This window comes from Urocitellus parryii, chromosome 15, assembly GCF_045843805.1.
Source record: "Urocitellus parryii isolate mUroPar1 chromosome 15, mUroPar1.hap1, whole genome shotgun sequence".
Taxonomy (NCBI): Eukaryota; Metazoa; Chordata; class Mammalia; order Rodentia; family Sciuridae; genus Urocitellus; species Urocitellus parryii.
The window spans coordinates 8,236,188-8,261,771 of NC_135545.1; the positions used below are offsets into that span (position 1 = coordinate 8,236,188).

The following is a 25,584-nucleotide window of genomic DNA, read 5'->3' on the forward strand; positions in this document are numbered from 1 at the left end:
AACCCAATATTTGGCTGTGGCCCTCTGAGCCAGTCTGAATCCAGGGAACAGGGGACTTCTCTAAAGAGCTTTGCAACTCTGGGCCACATAACCTCCCGATCAGGGAGATTAATGAGACCACTGGAGAACAGAAAGCCAATCAGTGCATTTGCTATGAAGAGGAGGGTCATCAGAGAAGAGAGACATCCCTGATGCTTCCGAGGGAAGCCACATGGTCAAGCAAGACCTAGACCCATCCTAGTGCAAATGGCACCAGCAGAACAGCTGCTCTCAAGTTTCCCCCGGAATCACTCCCATAAAAACTCAGCTGACTGTTAACAATAGATAAAAACAAAAGTCAGTTTGACTGCTTCATCTTAAACACTTAGCAAAGACAGTTAAAACCAAAACACAGCCATTCCTGGGCATTTTAAATAATAATAATAATAATAATAATAATTTAAGGTATACATACACCTTATGTTAGCCTGAGATAAGTAAGATAAGTAAGACTGGAGGCTACAAATAAGGATTCTCAGACAAAAATGCCTGATAACTATAAAAAGAGACTATCAAGAGGAACTGCCAGAGTAGTTTTTAGTTTAGGCCTACAGATATTCCTAACCTACACAGGTAGGCTTGGTGTTTGCTAGTATGATTATCCAGCCCTGAGTCACAGAATTAAAGGTTTCTCTAATAGACACAGAGGTCATACTAATAAAAGGATTTTACAGGATCAGATGATATTATTAAACTGTATCTTATGGAAAAGGACATCTGTAACACTAAAAGTTTAATGTTGTGTTTACATTCCTGATAACTTTAAAATTGTTAAAGATTTACTTTTCTATATAAAGGCCTTGTCCACTCTGGCCTTATTATGGAGACAGCTTCTCCCGGTGTGTGTGTGTGTGTATATATATATAAACTTCTCAGCCCTCACACCTCCTGGTGAGGGAACTTCTATACAGTGACATGTTCCAGCTGTTGCAACACTTATTCAGTACTCATGGTTTTTGTTTCTCTCATAGAAGCACCCATCCCCAGATGACTTTACAACCTGTTCTTCCCCAACCAGACTCCAAACCGAATTGACTTCTAAAAGGAAACTCAGGTCCCTCACGCTGTGCCCCCTCACGTCAACCCCTCTCAGCTCAGAAGAAGCCAAAATGATCCATGCCACTCTTCTTACAACAATGAAGCCAAAAAATAAATAGACTGTCAATATAAGTAATTAATTAAGTCAGATCAAATCACGGAGACTGGTTTTGGGTGAGTTCAAAAAAACGTTGGAGACTGTTACCTGAGAGATTAAAATTCCCTTAGTGCTCTTCCCCCACCCTATCAAAGATTTGAAAGGGACACATAAGAAAAGGGGGGGAATGATAAACCCAACCTGATCTTTTCTTAAAATTGGGAGCCATCTCGCCACAAAGCCATAAAAAGATAATTTTAGCTTTACTATAAATTACTGCAAATTCTGAACCTGCCTGGAATGCCTGCCCGTGCCTTGAACTCACCCATGCCTGGCTCTCTGACCAGACAGCAGCCCTCTCTGAGACTTTAGTGATGACTTACCAATCTTGGCCTTCCCTGGCCAGATAGTGGCCCTCTCTGAGGCTCCAATGATCTTCATAAATTCAGATATCAGGGCCAACAAAAAAATGTGAACTACCATTTGTGTTATGCTCCTCAGAGTTTTGTTATCTGTAACCCTCCTTTGTGTAACCTTCTGGGCTATAAAGCTGGGCTGCTAGAAAGCTGCGGCTGCTGTCTTGTTCCCATGGTTTTTGTGGGGAGAGGCAGCCTGGCCGGTCAAAATAATAAGCTTGCTTTAATTTGATTTTAATTGGAGTCAGTGGTCTTTTCTTGTGTCCCGGTCTAACACCATCTGTTGAACAGTTGTGAGATTCCAGGGTAGATGTTCAAGACACTTTAGGCCACTTGGTTCTCATAAATCCAGAGATAGAATTTATTTCAAATATCCATTTTACAGATGAGAAAATCAATGGTCAGAGAGAAGTGGATTGGTTACCCCATGAGGGATGGCCTGGATTCTAAACCCCCATAGATGGCTCCAAGACCATATCCATCACTGGAATCTCAAAAGCCTTCCATTCTCCAATTGGATCAACACCTCTGGATAGCGAAGTCCCTTGATAATAGCATTTTCAATCCCCATCAACTATAATTGCCACCAGCTCTATTTTCCTTCCTGACATTTGCCCCGATGACCCCGGAGCATGCAACAAGAACCCAGAGTTTGGAATGGTGGTCTGGAGCTACCTTGGGGCTGAGCTACTGCTTCCAATCCTGGATCCCCGCTGTTGAGTGCCCACTGCACACCACATGTTTAACTCCTGACAACCCAAGGAGCAGCCGTGGCCGTCTCCACTTGACCTCAGAGGAAAACTGAGGCTGGGGAGGTTCAGTAACTTACCCAGAGACCACACGTGGTAAGTGACACTCTGAGCTCGTGTCCGCCTGTTGGTAACAGTGCCAGAGTCTTCCTCGGGCTGGGCCTTTATTCCTTCATCCACGGAGAGTGGGGGTGATCAGTCCTGCCTCTCAGGGTGGCCAGGAGGGTCCAGCTAGACCCTGATATGAAAATGGTTTTCAATTGTAAATCCTTAAGTTGCTTTTATGAAAACAACTTACGGGTTCTGGAGTCAGAGCATCGGTGTCAACTACACATTTCACATATTTGTTGATCAACTGTATATTTTCTGAGAAGTGTCTGTTCAGCTCCTTGGCCCATTTATGAGGATATATAACAAACTCAAAAAACTTAACATCAAAAAAGCAAACAACCCAATCAGGGTTTTACAAATGTATTTTTAATGCATCACAATTCTAAGTAATGGCGAGGTTCATCCTGACATATTGATAAATGCGCACAACAGAGTTCTCCATTTCAATCCCCTCTACTACTCCTTTCTTTCCCCCTCCCTCTGCTGGATCCCATTCTTCTGCTCTGTTGGATTCCTTCTGTTTATTAATTTATCTTAGTTGACACAGGAGAGTCACATGTAACATTGGAATTGATTTTGGTGGTTTATGAACACACCTGGTGTAACTTGGTCAGTTCATCCCAGTTCCTTCCCTTCCTTCCTCCCGCCTTCTCCCTCCTTCTACTAAACCGACCTCCCTTCCATTTTTGTGAAACCCTCCTTTTGGGTTCTTTTTATGTTTCTTGTTATCTTCTGCAGAGGACAGAACACATTCAACCCGTGATTTTTGGAGTCTGCTTACTTCGTGTGGCAGGACGTCCTCCAGTTCCACCTGCAGCGGGTCCCTCCTGACGCAGGCTCCTGTGGATTCATTCAGAAGGAAGGGGCTCGGGGTGAGGAAGGCACAGCAGAGTGTGGGAGTGTGGCCCCTGCTCCCCGGGCTGAGGCCACCAGGAGACAGACAGGAGGTGAGTGCGCAGGAACCAGCCTTAACTCTGCTGTGATCGTGGCCACCAAAGGGAGAGCAGAGGCTGAGACAGGGAGGAACTAGGGCAGGCTGACTGCTGGTCGGGTCAGGGGGCTCCTGTGAGAACCCACATGCCAACCAAGCAGGAGGAAGAGGAGGAAGTGGGCATGAGGGCAGTGGGGTTGGGGGCTCTGCAGGCAGAAGAAACCCATGTGCAAAGGGCCTGAGGCGGATGCGACGTGTCTGGGGGACAGTGGGAGCAGGGGGCTGAGGAGCCCGAGGGGAGCTGGGCGGGGCCGGGCTGGCGCTGTGGAGCTTCCCGCACTCTAAATGCAAGGGGAAGCTACTGGAGGGAGTCCTGGGGAGAGGCGGCGCGTATTAATTCCAAATCCTCCGCCTTTAGAGCGCAATCCATGCACCTTTAGAAGATCCACCTGCGGCCTTCGCCTCGAGGCTCCACGTTCGTCTGCTGCCCTCCTTGACCAGCCCCCACTCACTGGCCCTTTGCAGCCCGCTGCATGAGTCCAGCTCGCCTACCCCACGGGACTTTTGCTCTTGCTGTCCTCTCCACCTGGACGCTTTCCCCCTACACACGTGCAAGGCTGATGCTTCATGCCACAAAGGAGCTTGAGAGAAACCAGGAAGCTGTACTGATGGACAGGCCGGAATGTTCAGGAGATGACCTGGACCAAGTCAGGGACAGCAACAGAAAATGTCTTGGGGTGGCTCAAGGTGATCATTAAGCTGGAAGGCCACCCAGGGAGCCAGACACCGTGTCTGGGACATTCAGGTGAGGACCAAGTTGTTCTTTGACCACTGACACATTCAAACACCTGGAGGACTCTCTGTCCCAAGCCATGGGTACGTAGTACTGGCACCCTGCCACGGCCATCGCAGTGTGTCCTGATGGGTTTGGAGAAAACCACTCAGACACGGGTGCAGCTTTCCCAGGTACCAAGTGACACAGAGTAAACTCCTCGTCAAGATCGAATGATACAGGCAGCAGGTCCTGGACAGCACTTTGTCCGTGGCAAAGGGGAGCCTGCAGACTTGGGGTTGACTACCACCTATGGAGGTGGCAGAGAGACAAATGTCACCCCTTCTTTAAACCCTTTACCACCTACAGCTTCATGCTTATGCTCCTGCCTCATCCCAAGCCCTCATATCCACACCTTAGTTCATTCACTAACCTCAAAAGCTGTTTCTGCCTTTTCTCTCAAGATTCAAATTCAACGAACAACTTTCTGCTTAGGTCCTGAGATCCAGACAGGAAGAACACTGTACTGTTCAGAACCACCGGCCCTGGAGCGGGACAGCTCCATTTTAAGGCTTTGCCTCTTGTTCCTTTTGACCTGAACAAAGTTACTCCATGTTCCAGGTCTCAGTCCCTCATCTGTAGAAAGGAGCTAATGATGGTGACCAGGGCTGGTACCTGGGGATGTTAACAGGAGGGAGCCAAAGGTGCTTCAGGAGGTAGAGTGGAGCCCAGCCCCCACCGTGGACATCCACCCTAATCCCTGGGACCTGTGCACGTGCCTGGTTCCCAGGTAGAAAGGACTTTGCAAGAAGGGACTCAGGACCTGGAGATGGGGAGTGATCCTGGGTTAACTGGGTGGACCTGATGGCAGCACAGGGTCCTCGTGAGAGGGAGGAGAAGATCCAGAGCATCAGGAAACGATGGAGGCAGAGGTTGGAGCTAATGCATGGAAGGGGCCATGGAGACCTTTAGGAGCTGGAGAAGACCCGGCACTGGTTCTCCCCCAGGGTCTGCAGAAGCAACGCAGTCCTGCGGGTACCTTGATCTTAGCCAGGGAGACTGCTGACCTAGAGAGCTGCAGGAGAAGGGTGAGTTACGTCAGGTAAGTGTGTCTCTGTGTGATTTGGCGGGTGCAGGACACAGATGCACACAGAAGTGTCTCTGAACACTGCCTGGCACCTGGAATGTGCTTAATAGACACCAGTCATGACTGTTTCCACCGTCACTGCTCCTGTTTGAGCCAGTCATCCTGAAGGTGTCCAGAAACACAGACCCCAGGTCCTAGGCAGGTCGTGTGGCTCTGAGCAACACAGTTCATGGCTCAGAGTCTCCGTTTCCGTGACTGGTAAACACTGTGTTGTGATGTGAGCCCGAGCCCAGCGGGTTTCAGTGCTCTGACCCGGGCCTTGTCCTTGGTCTGCACGTCCTGGCATCTTCGCACCAGCGTGGGATGCCAGTTGCTGTGACTCAGTCCCCAGGGCTGCTTCCCCCTTCCCCCCTCTGCTCCCTGCCGTGAGCCCCTCTGTCCCCAGTCTTCCTTCTGTGCCCCCTGGTTCTCACATTGATGCTTTAGAGATAGACATACCGATGACACTCTGCCTCCTTACATAGGTACACAGCATGACGGGTCACTTTGATTCTTCAGGTCTTGGCTTTCCTGTCCCCCCTCCCAGCCCCTCTTCTCCCCCTCCCCCCTCCGTTTCCGGGGGACCCCATCTTTCCCTTTATCTTGCTCCGTTTTCCACTCAGGAGGGGAAACCTTCAACCCGGGTCGGTTTTTCTTCTTCTCTCTTCTGTGACGACCACGTCCACGTCATTGACATGTCTTAGCAACACTGTCTCCAAAACCCACATCAAACGCACCTGCCTGAGCCCGGTGGCACTGACATCACCAACATCAAGGGGACAATGACAGTCTCCAAACCAGCTTCCCTGGGTCCACTCAGACCTGTCCAAAGCCCACTCTCCCGGCTGTCAGCCGACCCCTCAGGGTGATGTTTGTACTGTGTCATTTCTGTCCAGAGCTAAAATACCTGAGAACTGCCTTAAGTGAACCTTCAACGCCAGGATGGAAGGTTCTCGCAGCCCTGTCTGTCCCTCATGATGGGCATCTTTCCTCTTTCTCTCTTTTCTTTCCTCCTTCCTTCTTCCCTTTCTGATTGCCTGGGTCCAAAATGTTTGGAACAACCATGCAAAATAGTGAGCTGCATAATCACAATATTGATAAATTCCAAGACCAAGGGCAGTTCAGGTGATAGAGTGAAAGGGGACCCAGTACTGTCCAGCTGCAGGCTGACCCTGCATCACCGAGTGGCTCCCAAACAGCCAAGGAAACAGGAACATGTTGGCTGTCCGTGCGTGACATCGTCCATAATGTCACAGACCTTCTCAAGAGAGGATTTGCAGAGATTCTTTTCACTCCCCGTTGCCGGGATGCTCTATCTTTTATGGGAAACGACTTTTCCCTCCCCCACATTTCTGCTCTGAGAGGTCAGACCTGACAGTGGCTGAGAGACAGCGCATGGAGCTTAGTGACCTGTCACCTCTCCAGACCTGGGTTCTCATGCATAAATGGGCATTTTGTACCAAGACACTGTAGCTGATTCCTTAGGTGGTTATAAAGATGGCCGTGGTCATTGGGTTTACTCAGGGAGGGGCGTGAAGACCTTGCCAGGTTCTACAAAGTGATACAGATCCACAAAAGACCACGTTTTCCTCTTTCCTTCGCTTTGATTCCCCCCCACCTCCCTTTTCCAACCTTGCCATGAAGAGAGGCCGAGAGTGGAGTCCATCATGGTATAAGACACAAGATCACGTCCACTAGGGTGAAAGCAAGACGGGATGGACGGGTGTGAAGGGAACCTGTCCCGAGACTGACCGGTTGAGGAGAAAGCAGAGCCGTGGCTCATCCTGCTGCAGGTGGACAGTCCAACACGGGGCCTGTGAGCTCAGGTTTCTGTTGCTATGACAAAATACCTGAGGGAAGTCACCTCGAAGGAGGAAAACTTTGCTATGGCCCCCTGCTTGGCCCACGGTCCATGGGCTCCTTTGCTTAAGGGCCTGTGGCAGGGAGCCCGGGTGGGGCAAAGCTGGCACCTCAGGCAGCCCGGAAGCAGAGTGACACCAGGCCAGGCCCTAAACCACCCTGCCAAGGGCATGTGCCCAGCCGACCCTCCACCCTCCACCAGGCCCTCTCCTGAGGTCCCACCAGCTCCCACAGCACCCGCCCAGGCTGGAGAACACGGCCTGAGTGAGCCCCTGGGGGACATCTAACATCCAGACCTGACTGTCCTCGGTAACTGCGGCGGCCCCACTCAGAGGCTTCCACCCGTCGTTTCCACTCTGCAGAGGGAGAAGCTCCGACCTCGGCACAAAAGGTGCGTGAGGAGGTCGCGTTGGGTGAGGAGAACCCGCCCAGCGACCCTCAGCTGCACCTGAAGGGTGAAAGGTAAAATGAAAGGAGTCCTAGAAAGAGGCCGAGGGGCTGCTCAGGGACATGAGAAGTGTCCTTGTCACACGTCATGTAGGACAGACGATTTTGGGGACACCAGAACCTCGGAGCACCACCGCACCCCGGATCTGGGGAAAGCTGTGAGCAGACCCAGGTGAGGGGCTGTCCATCATGGCCGCGCAGGCGCTGAGTCGTTGCCAAGTTTCTCCTTCCTAGAGACCTCAGTGCACTAGAATGGGGGACCGCGAGCGGCCTGGCCTTGATTTTCAGTATCTGTTCCATCTGCACAGTGAGCCCAGGAGCACGTGCTCGTTTAGACCTGAGCCACAGGGACCAGAGGGAGTGAGGGGGGGTCTTCCTTCTCCTGCTCCTCTTCCTTCCGACTGTCCCCACAGAGGGACACGCAGCCCACACTTCAGGTTGTGTGCTTGCAGGGCTGGTCCACGCCTTGACCCAGACGCCAGCGTTTTGAAGATCTTTTTAAACAGGACCTGATCCCTGGTCCTGTGACCTGATCTTCGTTTAGATAGATATTATGGGGATTTTCTTTGTAAATGCAAAAATCCACCTCACCTCTCACCCTGCTTCCACCAAATGTCACAATTTAGAGAAGGCATTCCCCCTCAAAGTGTCACAATAGCACTAAATGTTTTGCTGTCACCATGAACAAGTGCGTGCCACCCTATGCTGATCTTTGAGGGAGGGTGTGAGTTGTGTGGTTTTCACAGGAATAGCTGAGTACCGTCTCTAGGACACCTGGTATAGGCTGGGTATGTGTGTGAAGTTTCAAATTATTGCAAATTATCCTCCATCAGTGTTAGGAACCTGTTGTGGTGGCGCACGCCTGTGATCCCAGCGGCTGGGAAGGCAGAGTCAGGAGGATCTCGAGTTCAAAGTCAGCCTCAGCAATTTAGCGAGGCACTAACAATGCAGTGAGATTCTGTCTCTAAATAAAAATACAAAATGGGGCTGGGATGTGGCTCAGTGGTTGAGTGCCTCTGAGTTCAATCCCCAACACTAAAAAAAAAAAAAAAAAAAAAAAAAAAAAAAAAAAAAAAAAAAAAAACCCTGAAAATGATCAATGTGACATGTTGTGCTTAAATAACGGAATGCAGAACTGATGTGGTCTTTAACGTGATCCACAATGATGTACTCTATGACCACGAGAGGAAAACACACCTTCTTACGCTGCCCAGCTCCGAGGCACCTGTGGTTCTCCTGCTCTGGTAACGCACGAGTTAGGTCTTGGGGTACAGCAGACCTCCCGTTAGGGAGGGGAAGGGAGGACTCACCATGGAGGGGAACTGACGGGACTTGGGCGAGTTGGGCTGTGTCCTGACTCTCACTTCTTTGTTTCTGCACAGCTTCTAGATAATTCTTGGTGTTTTCACAGAGACAGAAGTTACATATTCATCAGCTGCTTCCTTTCCAGTCCTGACCATTTCTGATCAATAAAGATCTGATTGCTTTTCCACGTAGATGACTTGTTGTCTTTGGGAGGGGGAAGTCCAGCCAAAGGTCAGCGGTGACAAACAGGCTGCTGTGGGTGGGGACCCAGCCCGGCTGCCTGTGGGGAGCACCTTGCATTCAAATGAAGATGCTGAAGAGCTGCTAAAGCGCAGTCTTGGCCAGGTAACTAGATCCCCACAGAACTCCACGCTCCCTTCACAGAATTAAAAAAAGCTTTTTCAATTGAAATAGAATAGGCATTTCCAAACCGCTGGTGGACTTGACTTGGCATGTGACCATTTTGAATTGAGAACTTCAGCGCCAGGTGATATAATCATGATGTTGTCGACCATCACCTCCGACTCCCACCAGGACCTTTTCACCACCCAGGGGAGACCCTGTACACAGTGGGCCGACTCTCCCCACCTCCCGTCCCTCCAGTCCTCGGTGACCACAGACCAGTGACCACAGACCGGCTTTGCAGACTTGGGATGTTTCCTCTGAAAGGAATCTTACAATGTGCAGCTTTTGTGCCTGGATTTTGCACCCCCTCTAATGGTTTTGGGATTCGCCCACGTGGCAGTGAGTGTGAGCATCTTGCTGTTTTTCACGACTAATTGTGTTCATTGCTGGGACCAAAATACTGTCAGGAACAACTTAGAGGAGGAAGTTCCATTTTGGCCTCATGATTTCAGAGGCTCCATCTACGGCTGGCTGACTCCATTGCTCTGGGCCCAAGGGGAGGAGGGTGGAGGAACCCCATTCTGCTCATTGCATCCAGGAAGCAGAGAGAAAAATTGTGTCCAGCTGTAGGGACGATGAACCCTTCCAGGGCGTGGCCCCAGGGACGCCCTCCTCCATCCGGGCCCCTCCTCTCTACAGTGACCCCCAGTCAGTCCATTCAACCAGGAGGGAGGGATGGGGTCACAGTTTCCTAATCCAGGCACCCCACCTGGGGACATTCCTGCATGAACACAGGAGCTTTCAGAGGACACTTCACGTCCAAACCACCACAGCAGCACTCCACTGTGTGCAGATGGACACACCAAATCCAGTTTTCCTTCTATTTCCTGTTGTGATAGTCGAGAGAGATACTCAAACCCATGCCAGGTCGTGTAAAATTCTCTACTAATCATAAACTAGGCAGGAACTCTGATGCACTTAGTAGGAAGACACTTGGTTTTATTCAAGATTTTTTTCTCAGTTGCCTTTATTTTCTTTCTCTTTTCAAGGGAAAAAAAACCTGCTAAACTTCATGTAGGTCAATACCATTAGAAATATTTTCACTGGCAAAATTAGATTATATCATGGCAGCAAATTTTAAAGTTTATGCTGGGGAGAAATGTGGAAATCAATCCCAAATAGCATGCTTCAGAAATATGCTGCTTAAAAATACCAGGATTCAACGTATTTTCTATGTGTTAGGATCTTTCCAGATGAAGCTAGTTCAAGTTCAGCAGATCAAATGGAAAAGCAAGGAATTCTTCACCTTCAGTTGTAAGTCAGTGGTTTTATTTCCTTTTTCATTCCACAGGCTTCTCCTAACACTGGAGGGAGGGGCTTGTGAGTTCCTTAACCTACAAACTAAAAACCCAGTAAAAACCTGAGGCAGAAGTAATGGATATGAAACTTTAATTTTATTCTGTCTACTTTCTTGGTCCCAACAACTTGGTAACCTTTAGCAATGGTGACATGCTGGGAATGACGTGGATTTCTAAGGAACTGTATTTGAAATCCTGGCCACTCATTGGCCATTTTCATCAATAAAGTTATGCCAATTTGTTTTGTATTTTTTGCCTTCTCTGATTAAAATTAATTATAGTGGTATTCTTCTCTTCTATAAAACCTAGTATCATGTTTTTGGAGGTGTTCAAGCAATGTGACCAATTTTTACTGGAACATCACCTAGCAGTCTGGTAAGGCACTTCCTTCACATTAACTTCTGATCCTGATGATTTATTGCGATGAACATCATCAAAATTATATAAAAAACAAGTGTATAGCCACGACTGATGGCACATGCCTGTAAGCCCAGAGGCTCGGGAGGCTGAGACAGGAGGATCCCAGGTTCGTAGCCAGCCTCAGCAACTTAGCGAGGCTGTGGTGGCTGATGTTAGGTGTCAAGTTGACTCGGCTAAGGGACACAGGTAGTTGCAAGCATATTTCTGGGAATATCTGTGTGGTGTTTCTGGAAACCTTGGCATTTGAGCAGTTGGCTGAGTGAGGAAGACCTGCCCTTGATGTGGGTGGGGACCAGCCAGTCAGCTGAGGCCACAGAGAACAACCCACAGAGGAAGGTGACCCCTTGCTTTCTCCGTCTCGTGGAGCTGGGCACCCTCCTTGAACTGCGCTGGGACGTCAGAACTTCATGCTCTCCATCTTTGGACTCAAGAACTTGCACCATCTCCTCCCAGGTCTCAGGACGCTGGCCTTGGACTGAGGGTTACGCTGTGAGATTCAGTGGATCTGAGTCCTTTGGATTTGGACTGAGCCCAGCTGGCAGCTTGCTGAAGGCCTGTTGTGGGAATTCTCCATAGTTAGGTGAACCAAGTCCTCTAGGGACCCCTGTCTCATATATGTATATCTGTGTGTGTGTGTGTGTGTGTGTGTGTGTGTGTGTATCAGATTTTTCACTGCTCTGACTAGAACAATTGTAGGGGAGGAAAAGTTTATTTGAGGGCTCACGTTTTCCGAGGTCTTAGTCCACAGAAGGCCGGTTCCCTCCCCAGGGCTCGAGCTGAGGCAGAATATCATGGCAGAGCAGCGGCAGAGGAACCAGCTCACGTGCGGATCAGGAAGCAGAGAGAGACTCCACTTTCCAGATACAGATGTCCCCAAAGCCAAGCCCCCATTCCCTCCTCCTCCAGCCGCACCGAAGGCTTCAGTTACCTCTCAGTTGATCCCTATCAGGGGTTACGTCACAGATTGGGCTAAGGCTCTTGTAGCCCAATCATTTCTTCTCTGGACCTTCTTGCACGTGAGCTTTTGGGGGACACCTCACCTCCAAACCATCACTGCGTGTGTCTGTCCCATTATTTCTGTCCTTCCGGAGAACCTTGACTAACTTGTTACCAGGGGCATCTTGCTGATGTGGCTGCATCTGTCAATATTCACTGTATTTCAGCTTAAATCTCAGGACCATTTAAAGCCAGGATTGCCACAAGAACACGTCTCATCAGCCCCCAAGGATGATATCATCGCATGTCAAGTAGCACCAGGGACACTCCACTCAGGCCCAGGAAAGAGCAAAAGTGAGAAGGACAAACAAGCCCTCGTGGGACTGTGACAACCGTGTGGACCTAATGGACCTCAGGGAGAAACTCCCCTCCACGGACCCGGGACCCCACCTGGAAAACTCCCGACAGCGAGAACCATTATCAGGCGGTGGGCCCACCTCCCATCAAGGGTCCACTCTGAACACCTGCATTTCTACAAGGCCCAGCACTTCCTGTGGGGACCCTTCAAAGCCTTGTGCCAGGACAGCAAGAGGCCGGAGTGGGAGAGGAGGCCCCTGCCCTTGCTCCGCTGTTTGGAATTAGAACAACAGGATTAGGGCTTCATAACGAAGTCTCTGGAGAAAAATCGAAGGTCAATAACTGTCAGAGATTCAGAGACGCCGAGAGATTGCGGCAACGTGAAGGGAGGATATAAAGAAATGCCCCTGAGGCCGGCAGTGGCAGAGGTGTCCTGTCACCACGGAGGGAAGGGACAACACAGAGGGAAATGGAAACACTGGACACGTTGGGTCTACAGCTCCTGCGGGGGGAGGTCTGCACCCAGCTGATGTGTAGATGCTCAGTGAGCTGGGGATCCACGTGTGCCCCAGTGGAGGAACTGAGCAGGAGACCCCGTGGGAACCCGAGAGGCCCAGCAAGTACTGCTCTGGCCTCAGGCAGTGCTAAGTGCATGGCCTAAAGGGCCCCAGTCAGATCCCAGTCCCACAAGACACAGGGAACAGAGGACCCAGCAGGTTCACGACAGGGCAAAGAGGAGAATGCTACCTGCTGTCCCTTGGAGGCCCCTGTGCAAGCCACCAGGAAGAAGGGTCAGGGAAACAGATCAGGTGGTGTGGTGGCCTGGGTGACAGGAGAGGGCACCCCATGTTCTTTTGAGATCTCTGGAGGGAACAACCAGCTGAAAATCATATTGTCCTCAGGGAAGTTGATCCCATGGTGTGATTACATTCAGGAACGGAGACTGGGAAATTCATATTTGGTAGGGGAGCAGGGGTCAGGGAACCTGCCATGCAGCATGCACCCCGAGAGGTCTGTCACCATGTCCTGACCAGAAAGCCCCCAGGAGAAGCTAGAACCCCAAATGCCTAGCTGAGATTGGCACCTCTTCAGCCTGGGCTGCAGGATTGGATTAATCTGGAATAGATACACAAAACATAGGTCCAAAGTTCTGTTTTTGCTTGTCTCCAGCAGGTAGAACTTCCCAAACAGATCTATGCACCACTACCAGCCAGGAAAAGCCAGCAATCTAAGACACTGGGATGAAACCCAATAGAAGGTTTTTCCAGTTCCATCGCCCTGAGCTGGTGAGCAGGAAAGTGGAGAGCCCTTTCAACCAGCGACACTCCCATCAGCTCCAGCTCACAGAGAGGTGGAAATTACAAAAGGAGTTGGGTTCAGTATCATCCAGCCCTAGCTGGACCTAAGAGGCACAAAACCCAAGAAGCAAGGGACAGAGCATGACCTGGAAGGGTACAAATACTCAATTTAGCTCCCTCTGTGGAAAAATTCAAGCCTTTTAATTTAAGAATTTTCATTTCTCTTTCTCTTTCTTTTTATGATTAATATTTTTGGACGTTGCTCTGGCTACAGGTGCTGACTGACTCAGGGTACACATGCACACGTTTCTGGGGTTTTTCCTTTCATCATTGATTTTCCTTATACATTTCATTGCATTCTTTTTAAGAGGTAGTGGTTTCCTGAGTTTTTTTTAAGGGTCTCTTTCTGTTTCATGATGGGGGGTGGTTCCTGGTGTTGTTTTCTCTGCTGGTCTCCTCTCGCCCTCTGATATAAAACAGCTTGTTCTCTTGCTGACACTCCCTCACTTCCTCCCTCTTGAGCCCCTTCATGAGCTACCTTGCTTCCATTTTCTCTCCTCTCTCCTCTTGAATATTCCCACCCTCACACCCCAACTTCTTTACTCTTAATGAACTACAGTTTTAAACATCCTTTCCATCCATGCAGTTTACCCCTTTGGTGGATGGAATGAGGTGGTTCAGGGAAAACCACACCCTCATGGCAAATCCCCAAGGGTCACTCTGAAGAACAATTCAGCACCTGCAAAGAGATTCCGCAAAGCTGAGAAGACTGAGGATGCTTTGCCTGAAACAGGTTGTTTGAGCCACAGGAAAAGGAGCCAAGATGACAGCAGAGGAGGGACAGAGAACTGAGACCACTTAAATTGTGACAAAATCTGGTGATCCCTGAGTCATCTCTTCCACGCCTAGTCAGGGCAGGAGAAGAAACTGGCGCTTTCCACTCTTCCCCAGGGCACAGGGTCTGTGCGTGAGTCAGAGCTGCCGGTCAGAGAGTCAGTGAGACCTGCAGTGGAACTCTGCCTCCAGACTTCTGAAGCAGGTTCTTGTCCTTTAGAGTCAAGGAGTCTTCCACCCACAGATCCACAAAGTCCTTCCAGGCTATTATTTTTACACTGTATCTATTGATTTCATGTAAGATTTCTATATTGAAAACTCTTCAAAACACATATAAACAACAACAAAAATGGCTTTCTTCAGGCCCCAGACATTCCTCAGTGGGGTTATTTTGCAGCACTTGCTATGGGGTCCTGCCCATGAACTCATGCTCACATCCTGATCCTTCCGTTCCCTGAATGATTGCTAAATTGCTCAATGCAAAGAAACTTTGATCACCAGTCACAATTTCGTTTTATCACCCAGTTAATTTGACAACCAGAAAAGTTAATGATTCTTTTGACTTTACTGCAAAGTCCAGCCTCCCAATACCTCCCCCAACATCCAGTGGTGGCTACAGCAGGAACCCCTGCACCTCGCACAGAGAGCTCATCACCATGACAGACGGCTACTTGTGGTTTGAAGGGATACCTTTCTCTGTGGTTGGTTTTAGTTCTGAAGTTTTGAAAGAAGCATGTGCTCAGTTTGTGATAAAGGATGAAGACACAGTATTGGTGACCTACCCCAAATCAGGTAAGGAAACAGGACAGGGACCATCAATGGGACAGGTGATGGCTGCATTCCTCGATTACTCAGCAGATGGAGGCCCTGACCTCTCCATGCCAGTGAGCCCTGCTTTGGGGAAGAAGGGGCAGTGGCCCAGGCCACTTGTATCCAGACTAGGACAGAGTGACTAAGTGCTCAGCAGGGTCATCTGCGGTATGAGAGGGAGATATAGGAGTGAATCCTAAGCAGATTTGGGCATTTGTGTGGTGGCACAGGAGAAGGGGGTGGAAGAGGTTGGCCTGTGAAGACCTACTGTTGAAATACCAGCTCAACAGGAATGAAAAGTTGGAATGGAGGTCATGTGGTGGAGGGGTACTGTAGAGCAGGAGGGTCAGCGTGGACTTGGAATCAGAAAGAGCCTGGAAAATTCAAGGGACTGAAAGGACAGGTGTCATGCACCTACAGGAGAGGGGCTGGGGCTGGAGCACTGCAAACTGGGCGAGGATTGGGACCAATGACCTTTGAAGGGACACGAGGCTGGAAAATCAAGGGAAGTTGGGACAAATTAGAGAGATCTCAGCCAAGAGCAAAGGGTTGGAAGCATCCAAAAATCCACTTGTAGTTTAACATGTAAACAAAACGTGGGGAGTTGATACAATGGAGTAAGATTCAGCCTTAACCAGGACGACAGGCTGACTCCTTCTACAATGTAGTCAATACTGGGACCCATGCTAAGTGCAGTCTGATGGGCACAAAAGGACAAATAGTACAGGAATCCATGGGGCAAAGTGTAGTCAAGTTCACAGAAACAGAGCCCCATGGTGGGTTCCAGGGCCTGAAAGATGGAATTAGTAGGGAAATGTTATTAACGAGCAGAGAGTTTCAGTTTTTCAAGACAAAAAGCTTCTGGACATCGGCTGAGCAACAGCAGGAACATGCTGAACTCTGCTCAGCACCACCCCATGGCATGCTTAAAATGGGCAGATGGTAAAGTGCATGTTATGTATTTTATCATAAGTTTTGTTCACAAGCCAGGTTGAAGTGAGTGACCATCACTTTTCCTTTTTTATCTAGGAACCAACTGGTTGATTGAAATTCTCTGCCTGATTCACTCCCATGGTGATACCAAGTGGATTCGATCTGTGCCCACCTGGGATCGCTCACCCTGGATAGAGACAGATATGGGTTACAATCTTTTAAATGAGAGAGAGGGCCCAAGGCTCATGTCCTCTCACCTCCCCTTCCATCTCTTCCCCAAGTCTCTATTCACTTCCAAGGCCAAGGTCAGTGCCTAATGTTCAGCCCATGCTTTCCCCTTCCATGTGCCTAGGTTAACCCTGCAGATCTGCTGGGGTGAGTGCTCACTGGGTAGATTGGTGAGACTGTGATTCCCAGATATTATTTAGGTTCATGTGGCCACAACCAGACCACCCTTGAGTGCAAGGATGTGGACCATTGAGCAGATTAGCCTCAGCTGAATTCAGGGGTAATATGACTGGCTAAAGTTAGAATCTTAGAAAACCACATTCCATGTGTAACCAGAATTATAACTACATCTACACTCGTGTCCCAGCATACAGCTCTTACAGATGTCCGCCAATACTCCCTCAATCACAGCCTCCTGCCAGGTAAGAGGAAGCACCCAAGTCACTGTTTCCCATATGTGGGGAGCAGACCTGCATACCTTGATGAATGCTCACATCCAGGGGACTGCTAGGAGTCTTGGCTAGCTAGGTAATGACGCCAGCCCTCTGCACGTCACTGTGCTCTGTGATCAGCAGCCTCTCCAGCCTCCACATGGCTGATGGGTGATCAGCACAGACAGTGGATATCCAAGATCTAACATGCCAAAGACTACATTTAGGAAGATCCTTTCTTAAACTTGACTTCTAAATTCTTTCATGTATTAACTTTAATTGATGTCAAGATCCTAGAATAATGACCAAGTGTCTTGGAAATGTCTCGAAGTGCCTAATAGTGAGTCCCATTTGCATGTCTCCTGTTGGATTCCATTGGCCTCTGCCTGAGTAAACTGAGGCCTGTGAAGACATAAGTCCTCCAATAACAACTCCAAGAAAGTTGGTGCAAATAGAAAGTTAGTTTCGAATGATTAAGTACCAAGTGGTGTGTGTGTGTGTGTGTGTGTGTGTGTGTGTTCAGTAATCTTAAAGAAGAGCCTCCTCATGTGAACAAACATACACAGTTGGTCAACTATCATGCAGAGCAGGTGTACAACATTTCTATAATCCAAAAATTCTCCCTAGTCCCTGTCTACCACCAGTGCCCACCACCTGAGGGCAATACTCTCTAGACTTACAGCCACAGATTACTTTTGCTTATTCCTGAATTTTCTATAATGCATGCATGCTGTCTGGATGTCATACATGTGAGACTCATCGATGGTCTAGAGTGTGAGAATGCTGTATGTGCTATGAATCTGAATGTTCCATAATTTATTAATCCAGTGTGCTGTTAGTGATCATTGTGGGAAAGCACATACACCCCTCACCACTTACCATTTAACACTTTCCAGCAGCTTCCCAGGAAGAGTAGACAAGTATCCCAGAAAGAAGAGACAAGGTCTTCCTCCTCTACTCCTGGATATGACCATGTAATAGGAACTAAGATGTGCATTTGGTGAATGAACGCTGTAGCTAATTTATTAAAGGAACCCACAGGTTTAATAAAGATTAAGGAAGAACTGCCCAGGGAAAGATCAAGATCAAGGTGGGAAATGACTGACTGAGACTGATTTTTATTTTTCTCATTTTCCCTAAATTTAAGGTGATATATATCATGAGAAATGCCAAAGATGTTCTTGTGTCAGGTTATTATCATCGGACTATGATGAAACTATGTAAGCAACCAGAGTCACTGGAACAGTATTTTCAATGGTTCATCCAAGGAAACGGTGAGTGTTTTTCCCATATAGGTCTGTGTCCTGTACTCTGCTGGCCTTTTTCCTATTTTGTGGTATACCTATTTTATTCATTTTCTGCACACTTTCCACATATGAGAGAAAGCAGACAACCCTTGACTCTGGGAGTCTGGCTTATTTCCATCAGCATGCTGGTCTCCAGTTCCATCTATTTTCCTGTAAATGACATAATTTAGTTCTTCTTTATGACTGAGTGATATCCATTATGTGTATGAACCACATTCTCTGTATCCATTCATCAGTGGACACCAAGGCTGTCCCAGAGCTCAGCTGCGGGGAGTTGAACTGCTATCCACCTGGGGGGCATGTGTTGCTATAGTGTGCTGACTTTGTTTTGATGGATCCAAGGAGCTCTATGATTAGGGCACATGCTGGCTCCATTCCTAGTCTTTTGAGGAAACTTCAGAGTGATTTCCATGGTGTTGTACTAGTCTCCAATCCCAAGAGTGTGTAAGTGCTCCTTTTCACTCAGTCCCTCCCAGTGTTTATTACTATTTGTGTTCTTGAAGATTTCCATTGCAACTGGAATGAGACATGATCTTTGTGTGGTTTCTATTTGATTTTCTCTGGTTGTTAAAAATGTTGAAATTATTTTCATAAAATTGTTGGCCATTTTATTTCTTCTTTTGAGAAATGATTGTCATTGGCCCATTTCTTGATTTGATATTTGGTTTTTGGTGTTAAGGTTTTGTTCCTTATCCAAATCAATAAATAGGCTAAGAAACTGAACAGGAACTTCTCAGTGGAAGATATACAAACAATGAACAAATACATAAAAAAGTTCAACATCTCCAGTAACAGAGAAATGCAAATTAAAACTACTCTAAGATTCCATCTCACTCCAGTCAGAATGTCAATTTTCAAAAATACAAGCAACAAGAAGTGTGGTAGGATGTGGTAAGGGGAAATGGCACACTCATACATTGCTGGTGGCACTGCAACTTGGTGCAACCACTCTGGAAAGCAGTATGGAGATTCCTTAGAAGACTTGGAGTGGAACCACATTCGACCCAGCTATTCCACTCCTTGGTCTTTACCCAGAGGAGTTAAAATCAGCAGAATCTAGTGACACAGCCACACCAGTATGTATACCAGCTCAATTCACAATAGCTAAACTTGGAAGCAACCTAGATGCCCTTCAATAGATGAATGGACAAAGAAGCAGTGGCACTTATACACAATGGACTCTTACTCAGCATTAAGAGAGAATAAAATCATAGCATTTGCAGGTAAATGGATGGAGGTTTAGAATATCATGCTATGCAAAGAAAGCCAATCCTAAAAAACAGAGGCCAAATGTTCTCTGTGATAAGTGGACCCTGAACCAAAAGGGACAAGGGCAGTGGTCAAGGGAAGAATAGAGGTACTTTGATTGGGCAAAGTGTAGGAAGAGACATGGGGGCAGGAAAGACGGTGGAATGAGATGGATATCATTACCCTAATTCCATGTGGAGTGCAGATGTGGTGGGACTCTACATGATGCACAACCAGGGAAATGAAATGTTGGGCTCCGTTTGTGTACAATGAATCAAAATGCATTCTACTGTATGTATAACTAATTAGAAGAAATAAATAGTAATAATAATAACATTATTTTTGAGTTCTTTTTATGCTCTGGATGTTAATCTTCTGTCAGAAAATCAGCTGGAAAAGGTTTTGCTTCCTCCTGTGAGCCCTCTCTCTCTGTCTCGCCTCCTCACTGTGTGGAAGCTTTTCAACTTGAGTCTCTCCATTTATCAACTCCTGGTTTCTTTACTGAACACTAGGAGTCTTATAGAAGTAATGCTTGCTCCTACAGAACGGAGGATAGTCACCATGATTTCCACTAGTGGTTACAGTGTTTATGGTCTAATTCCTGATTTTTGATCCACTTGGAGTTGATTTTTCTGCAGGATTTGGCTTCATTCTTCTACCTGTAGATGTTCAGTTTTCCAAGCAGAATTTATTAAATAGGCTTTGTTTTCTCCAACATTTGCTTTTGGTGTCTTTCTTAAGGGTCATTTGACTCTATCTGTGTGGGTCTGTCTCTGAGTCTTTATTCTAATCTACTGATCTCCGTGAATATTTTGATATTAGCACACATTTTTTTACTATACCTTTTCTGTATAACTTGAGACTGGATAGACTTTAAAACATGATAGCTTCAGCATTATTATTATTATTCTTATTATTATTCTTATTATTATTCTATGGCACTGGGGATTAGACCCAGGGCTCTGCAGGTTCTAGTCAAGTGCTCTACAACTGAGCCACATCCCCAGCCCCTTTTCATACTTTATCTAGAAAGAGGGCCTCCCTAAGTTGCTGAGGCTGGCTTTGAACTCTCAATCCTCCTGCTTCAGCCTCCTGAGTATCTGGGATACAGGTTTGCACCATCACATTCCTCGACCTGGGGATTTGTTGAAACTTTTGTTAATGGAATTGCATTCTTGAATTCTTCCTCAGCAGATTCATTCTCGTGTTGAAGAAAAGTGCTTGTTTTTTTCATGTTGATTTTGTATGTTGCTATTTTCCTCAATTGATCAGTTTTAGGAGTTTTGGGGGAAAGGTCTTGGGTGTTCACAGCAGAGCCTCCTATCACCTGCAAACAGTGACCTCTCGGCTTCTTTCTTTCCCACTGGTGAGGTTTTGATTCCCTTCTCTGCCAACACCTCTGGCTGGAGTCTCTAGCGCTCTATTGAAAGGCAGTGGTGAAAGTGGACATCCTTGCCTTGTTCCTGATGTTAGGAGAGATGATTCCCGTTTTTCCCTGATTAACATGATGTTGGCTTGGGGTTTGTCACATACAGCCCTCATGATGCTCAGCCAAGTTCCTCTGTCAAGGCAAATTCTATTGATGTGGTGAACCTTTATGGATTTGCCTGTGTTGACCAACCTTACATCCCTGGATTGAAATCAGCATCTCGTGATGTACAGTCTTAAAGTGTGAACACAGCATGTCCTGAGTATAATCTTAATGCTGAATAGGATTTGCTGAAATTTTAGTAAGCTGTTCTGTATCTGTGTTCAGCAGGAATATGGGTCTGTTATTTTCTTACTTGATCTGTGTTTCCCAGTTGGGTATCAGTATGCGACAAGTTCCATAGAATGAATTCAGGAAAGATCCCCCTCTCTATTCCATTACCTAGTTTGAGCAGCATTGGTCAATAATATGTGAATCAAGCTGTCAGTGTGTGTAGAGTGATATGGATGGCACAGCCCTGTTTTGGCAGTGTGTAACCTGCACCCATGTGCCTGCCCCACAGTGCCCTATGGATCATGGTTTGAGCACATTCGTGGCTGGATGTCCATGAGACACAGGGAGAACGTCCTGCTGCTGAGTTATGAAGAGCTGCAGAAGGTGAGCCCCCTCTCATAGTTGGCGCCTACAGCACCCCAACATCCTCACTCTCCCCGAAGTCCCTGGTCCTCAGTGTCTCCCTTCCACGTTCCCTGTCAAAGCATAGGCTGTGGAGGTCACTGAGAGGAGATGAGCCTTTGCCATCCTCTTCCCTGCTTCTGTGAGACCCTCCCCAAGCCCAAGCCCTTTCTTCATATGTTCCAAACTACTGCATCCTGAAATATCTGAGCAGCCCTCCCACAAACTCTTGATCCTCCTGCCTCAGCCTCCCGAGTATCTGGGAAACAGGCAGGCACCATCAGACTCCTCGACCAAGTGCCACGACTTATGCCACCCACTAGGGCTGCCAGGGTCTCTGCCTGCAGGACCCCCTCTGTACCCAGAAACCTAGCCCTCAGAAGGGGTGGGCATAAAGCACTAATCCCAGAGTTAGGTCCACCTTTCTGGCTTCCCCCTTGACTGACAAAGTGACATGAATGAGAGGTGACACTTTGGGTGACTATTGTGAGGGGTCAGGGGCTGGAGTAACAGGCAGGGCCTGTGGATGAGCTCAGCCCTGGTGGGTGGGTGCAGGGTACAGCTGGGAACAGCAATGACTTCCCGTGATCTGAGGCACAGGATGGGACTGTGGAGAAGAGTAACTAAGTATATATTTTAAAATAGAAAATGGAGAGGATTTTGAATGTTCTCAACTAAATAAATACTGTCATCTGAGTTTGCAGATGTGCCACTTACACTGATTGGATCGTCACACGTTGAGCAGGTACTTAGCCTAACGCTATTTTCTGCTGGTGCAGAGAAAACTGCCCATGAACAGCACAGAGATGCACAGGGCTCTGAGGGAGGCTCACAGTTCAAGAGGGAACAGAAAGCTTTAAAATATTTAGAAGCATTTTCAGAAGTGGTCAAAAATGAACAAAATGTAAAGGAGTGAGCAGACCTTAGAAAACACTTCTCCTGTGGGTGTGTCTTGGGGACAGAGAAGGTGGCACAGGCCCAGGCATCTGTTTCCCCTGGAGAAGGGACCCTGGTCACCTTCCTGCAGCTGCTTCCTGTTCTGCTGTGTCCTCAGCATGAGGTCGGTCCTCAGGGAGGAGCCTTGGTGCCACCTTCAGCCACCTCAGCAGCAAGCTGCACACTCCCTGTGATACTCCTCTCCAACCAACAACATGTTCTTACATCATTGCCACCGTGGGGTCTTCTTGTCACTCAGTGACTGGGGCTCCTGAAAACATCACTCTAATAAAGGACTATGGTGCTGACAGGAGGTCTAGGTCCCCAAGGAAATCCTCTCTTCTCATAATGACCTGTTCCCTTGCTGCGATCTCCCAGGAAAACCCATCGATAACCATGGGGTCAAGTTAAGGAGATATTGTAAAGCCCCGTGTGTTATTAAGTGTCAGTCAAGGGACGTAGGGTCACTTGGGGTGAGGATTAGCCTTTGGGGACTTTGTCTCCTTGCCTTATCTTGAAATCTCAAGATTCTCCTTAGAAACCTCAGCCCCTGCCTTTGGGGTGTCCTGACTCAGCCTCCTGGGAAGCCCCTGTGATCTTCATGTCACCACATGCCTCACGCCCTCTGCTGGCCCTGTCTCTGTCTCCCTCCTCTGGTGTCCCCAGCAGGCTTCTCCCATCCTGATGTCATTCCCCTCCTCTTCCTCCCCACAGCCCTCCTAACACCCCTTCCCATCCTCCAGGTCCTGCTCTCCTGCCCGCTCATAGCTTCCCTCTTCATGTTCACATGTAGGACCCAAGAAGCACCATAGAGAGGATCTGTCAGTTCCTGGGAAAGAAGTTGACTCCAGAAGAACTGGACTCTGTCCTCAAGAACAGCTCCTTCCAAGTCATGAAACAAAACAAGATGTCCAACTTTGAAATGTTGCCTGAAGCTTTATTTACTAGGCCTTTCCTAATTACAAGAAAAGGTAAATGCCCTGGTTTCAGAATGGTTTAGACCACGTGGGCATCTTGTGTTTATCCCTGGCACTAAGAATGCAGGTGTTGGGACATTTCAACTTGAATCCTTCATGGCCCAGAGCCTCTCGTTTCCTTCAGGAAAGCTGTGTTCATGGGACTGGGGTGGGCTGCAGGTACCTGGAGAAGGCTGACTCAGTCTTGGGGAGGAGGGGGTTCTGGAGATGGTGGTGTCTGGGACTCTCCACTGGTGACTTACCACAGAGCACTGCCCTAAAGAGAGAGAGACACAAAGAAAGACACGATTGAAGAGAGTAGAGAGGAGGGCATTTGCCACGAGACATTGTAAGGCCTCCTTCCTGTGAGGAAAGACGAATCATGTCCCCACCTGGCATTCAGGCCTATTGAAAATGTCTGTTCCAAGTAGTGGCAGGACCTGTTTTGCAAAGTTCCTCCAGTTCACATGGATCTGAAATGGTGACCCATGGAATCAATATAATAAATGCTTCAAGGGATATTCAGGAGGTCAGGATTCCTGCCACCTAGTGAGCCGGAACCCAGAGCCATAAAACAGAGATGGGGATGGGACTCGGGGAAGAGCCCAGGCCTAGCAGAAGAAATCAGTAAAGACTGTTCTACTAATGAAGATAAGTATGAGTCCTGTGTGGTATTAGGACAGCCATGACCTATGACATAGCCTGCTACTTTATATTCATCTGAGTGTATTGTTTACATGCCTATCTTACATTGGTTTAGCTATTGTTATGTTTTTATTAATTAATTAGATCTGTCTGCTATGTGAAAATTAATTTATAGGATGCATAATAGTCTAATCACATAAGTAAAGGGTAAGAATCATGTCCATATCTTTAGCACCCATTCCACCACCGCCACTCTGTCAGTGGGTAACCCCTCCAGGGTGTTTTTAAAACCCTTGTCTAAAGCTAGTCTATTCCTCATTTTGTATCAATCCTTTCAAAAAATATTTATTGAGCATATATGGTGTAATTCCTTTAAGCAGTAATTCTTAGGCAATTTGTGAAAATGATTTCATACCTTAATATGTTAGAAATGCGTACCTTATGCACATTCAAAAAGGAAGTACACAGAACATCTCATGTTTGATCATTGCTTTCAACGAGGATAGAGCTGTAGGATTCTGAGCTGAGAGCCCCACTGAGTCACTGCACTGGAGTAAACATATGAGTGAGGCCAATGGACAGAGGTGGAGGTGTCTGCTAGGACAGCACTCTGGGGTAAGGAGCAGGAAAGGTAAACACCCTGAGGAGGGGGCAGCCTGGCATGTCTGAAGCTGAATCAGGAGACTGTGTCATGGAGCCGAGAGAGCAAATGGGCATTCCCAGGGATGGAGTCCCAACCAACAAGGACCCTACAGCTAGAGCCTCAAAGCACCAGGGAACTTGGCTGAAGGAGACTGGACGTCCTGGGAGACTCTGAGCCACAAGGGACTGGAGCCACTGGATCTGGCAAGGGGTCAACATGGGTTCCTTGTGCAGAAGAACTGATCACAGGGATTGGCCAAAGCAGAGACTAGGTGTGACCTGCTCTCATCACCCAGGTCAGAAATGTTGTTAGCTTGGGCCAAAGGGCTCAAAAAACAAGTGGTCAGACTTAGTTCCAGTCCAGATGTTCTGATTTATAGCCAGGATCGCTGCCTGTGGATTCTGTGCAGGATGGTTTGGGAGAGCAGGGCAGTCAGGACACACTTTCCAGACAGGAAGAAGGGGAAATGCACATGGTGGCCAGGCAGGAGGAGGCCTCACCAATGACCCAGGGGTCACTCTGCTGTCTACACAGAGCAGGGAGGAGGTAGCCATCTTAAGACCTCTCCCTAGATCTGACCTGCGTCTACTTCATGTTTTCCAGGCATCTCTGGGGACTGGAAGAATCACCTCACAGTGGCCCAAGCTGAAGCCTTTGATAAAGTTTACCAGGAGAAGATGTTGGGTTTCCCCAAAGAGCTGTTCCCATGGGAGTAACCTCTGACAGATCCAGGATCTTCCATGGACACTGTGATGGTTTTCCTGTCCTGGACAAGTACAAGACTGAGAGATTCTCCACATAAAAACCACTTCTACACAAAAGGGGGTGGGAGGATAGGATAACATAGAGAACCAATGAAATATAAGATGACCAAGAAGCAAAAGGAATTCTAGTTGGTTAGAGG

The 25,584-nt window shown here is 47.9% G+C and overlaps 1 protein-coding gene across 1 annotated transcript; it reads left to right on the forward strand.

The window, feature by feature from the left end:
• The first annotated feature begins 15,063 nt into the window (after positions 1-15,063).
• Positions 15,064-25,584, forward strand: LOC144250424 (sulfotransferase 2A1-like). The gene is made up of 6 exons (XM_077793251.1): positions 15,064-15,231; positions 16,279-16,487; positions 17,989-18,115; positions 21,388-21,482; positions 23,230-23,407; positions 25,284-25,584. The coding sequence occupies exons 1-6, from the start codon at positions 15,096-15,098 to the stop codon at positions 25,394-25,396; spliced, it is 858 nt and encodes a 285-aa protein (XP_077649377.1). The 5' UTR covers positions 15,064-15,095; the 3' UTR covers positions 25,397-25,584.

Excerpts from the sequence above, each read along its gene's own strand:
- LOC144250424 (XM_077793251.1), top strand. The coding sequence starts at position 15,096 with ATGACAGACGGCTACTTGTGGTTTGAAGGGATACCTTTCTCTGTGGTT. Across the intron at positions 15,232-16,278 it reads GGTGACCTACCCCAAATCAG|GAACCAACTGGTTGATTGAA; the intron begins GTAAGGAAACAG and ends TTTTTTATCTAG. Across the intron at positions 18,116-21,387 it reads ATGGTTCATCCAAGGAAACG|TGCCCTATGGATCATGGTTT; the intron begins GTGAGTGTTTTT and ends CCTGCCCCACAG.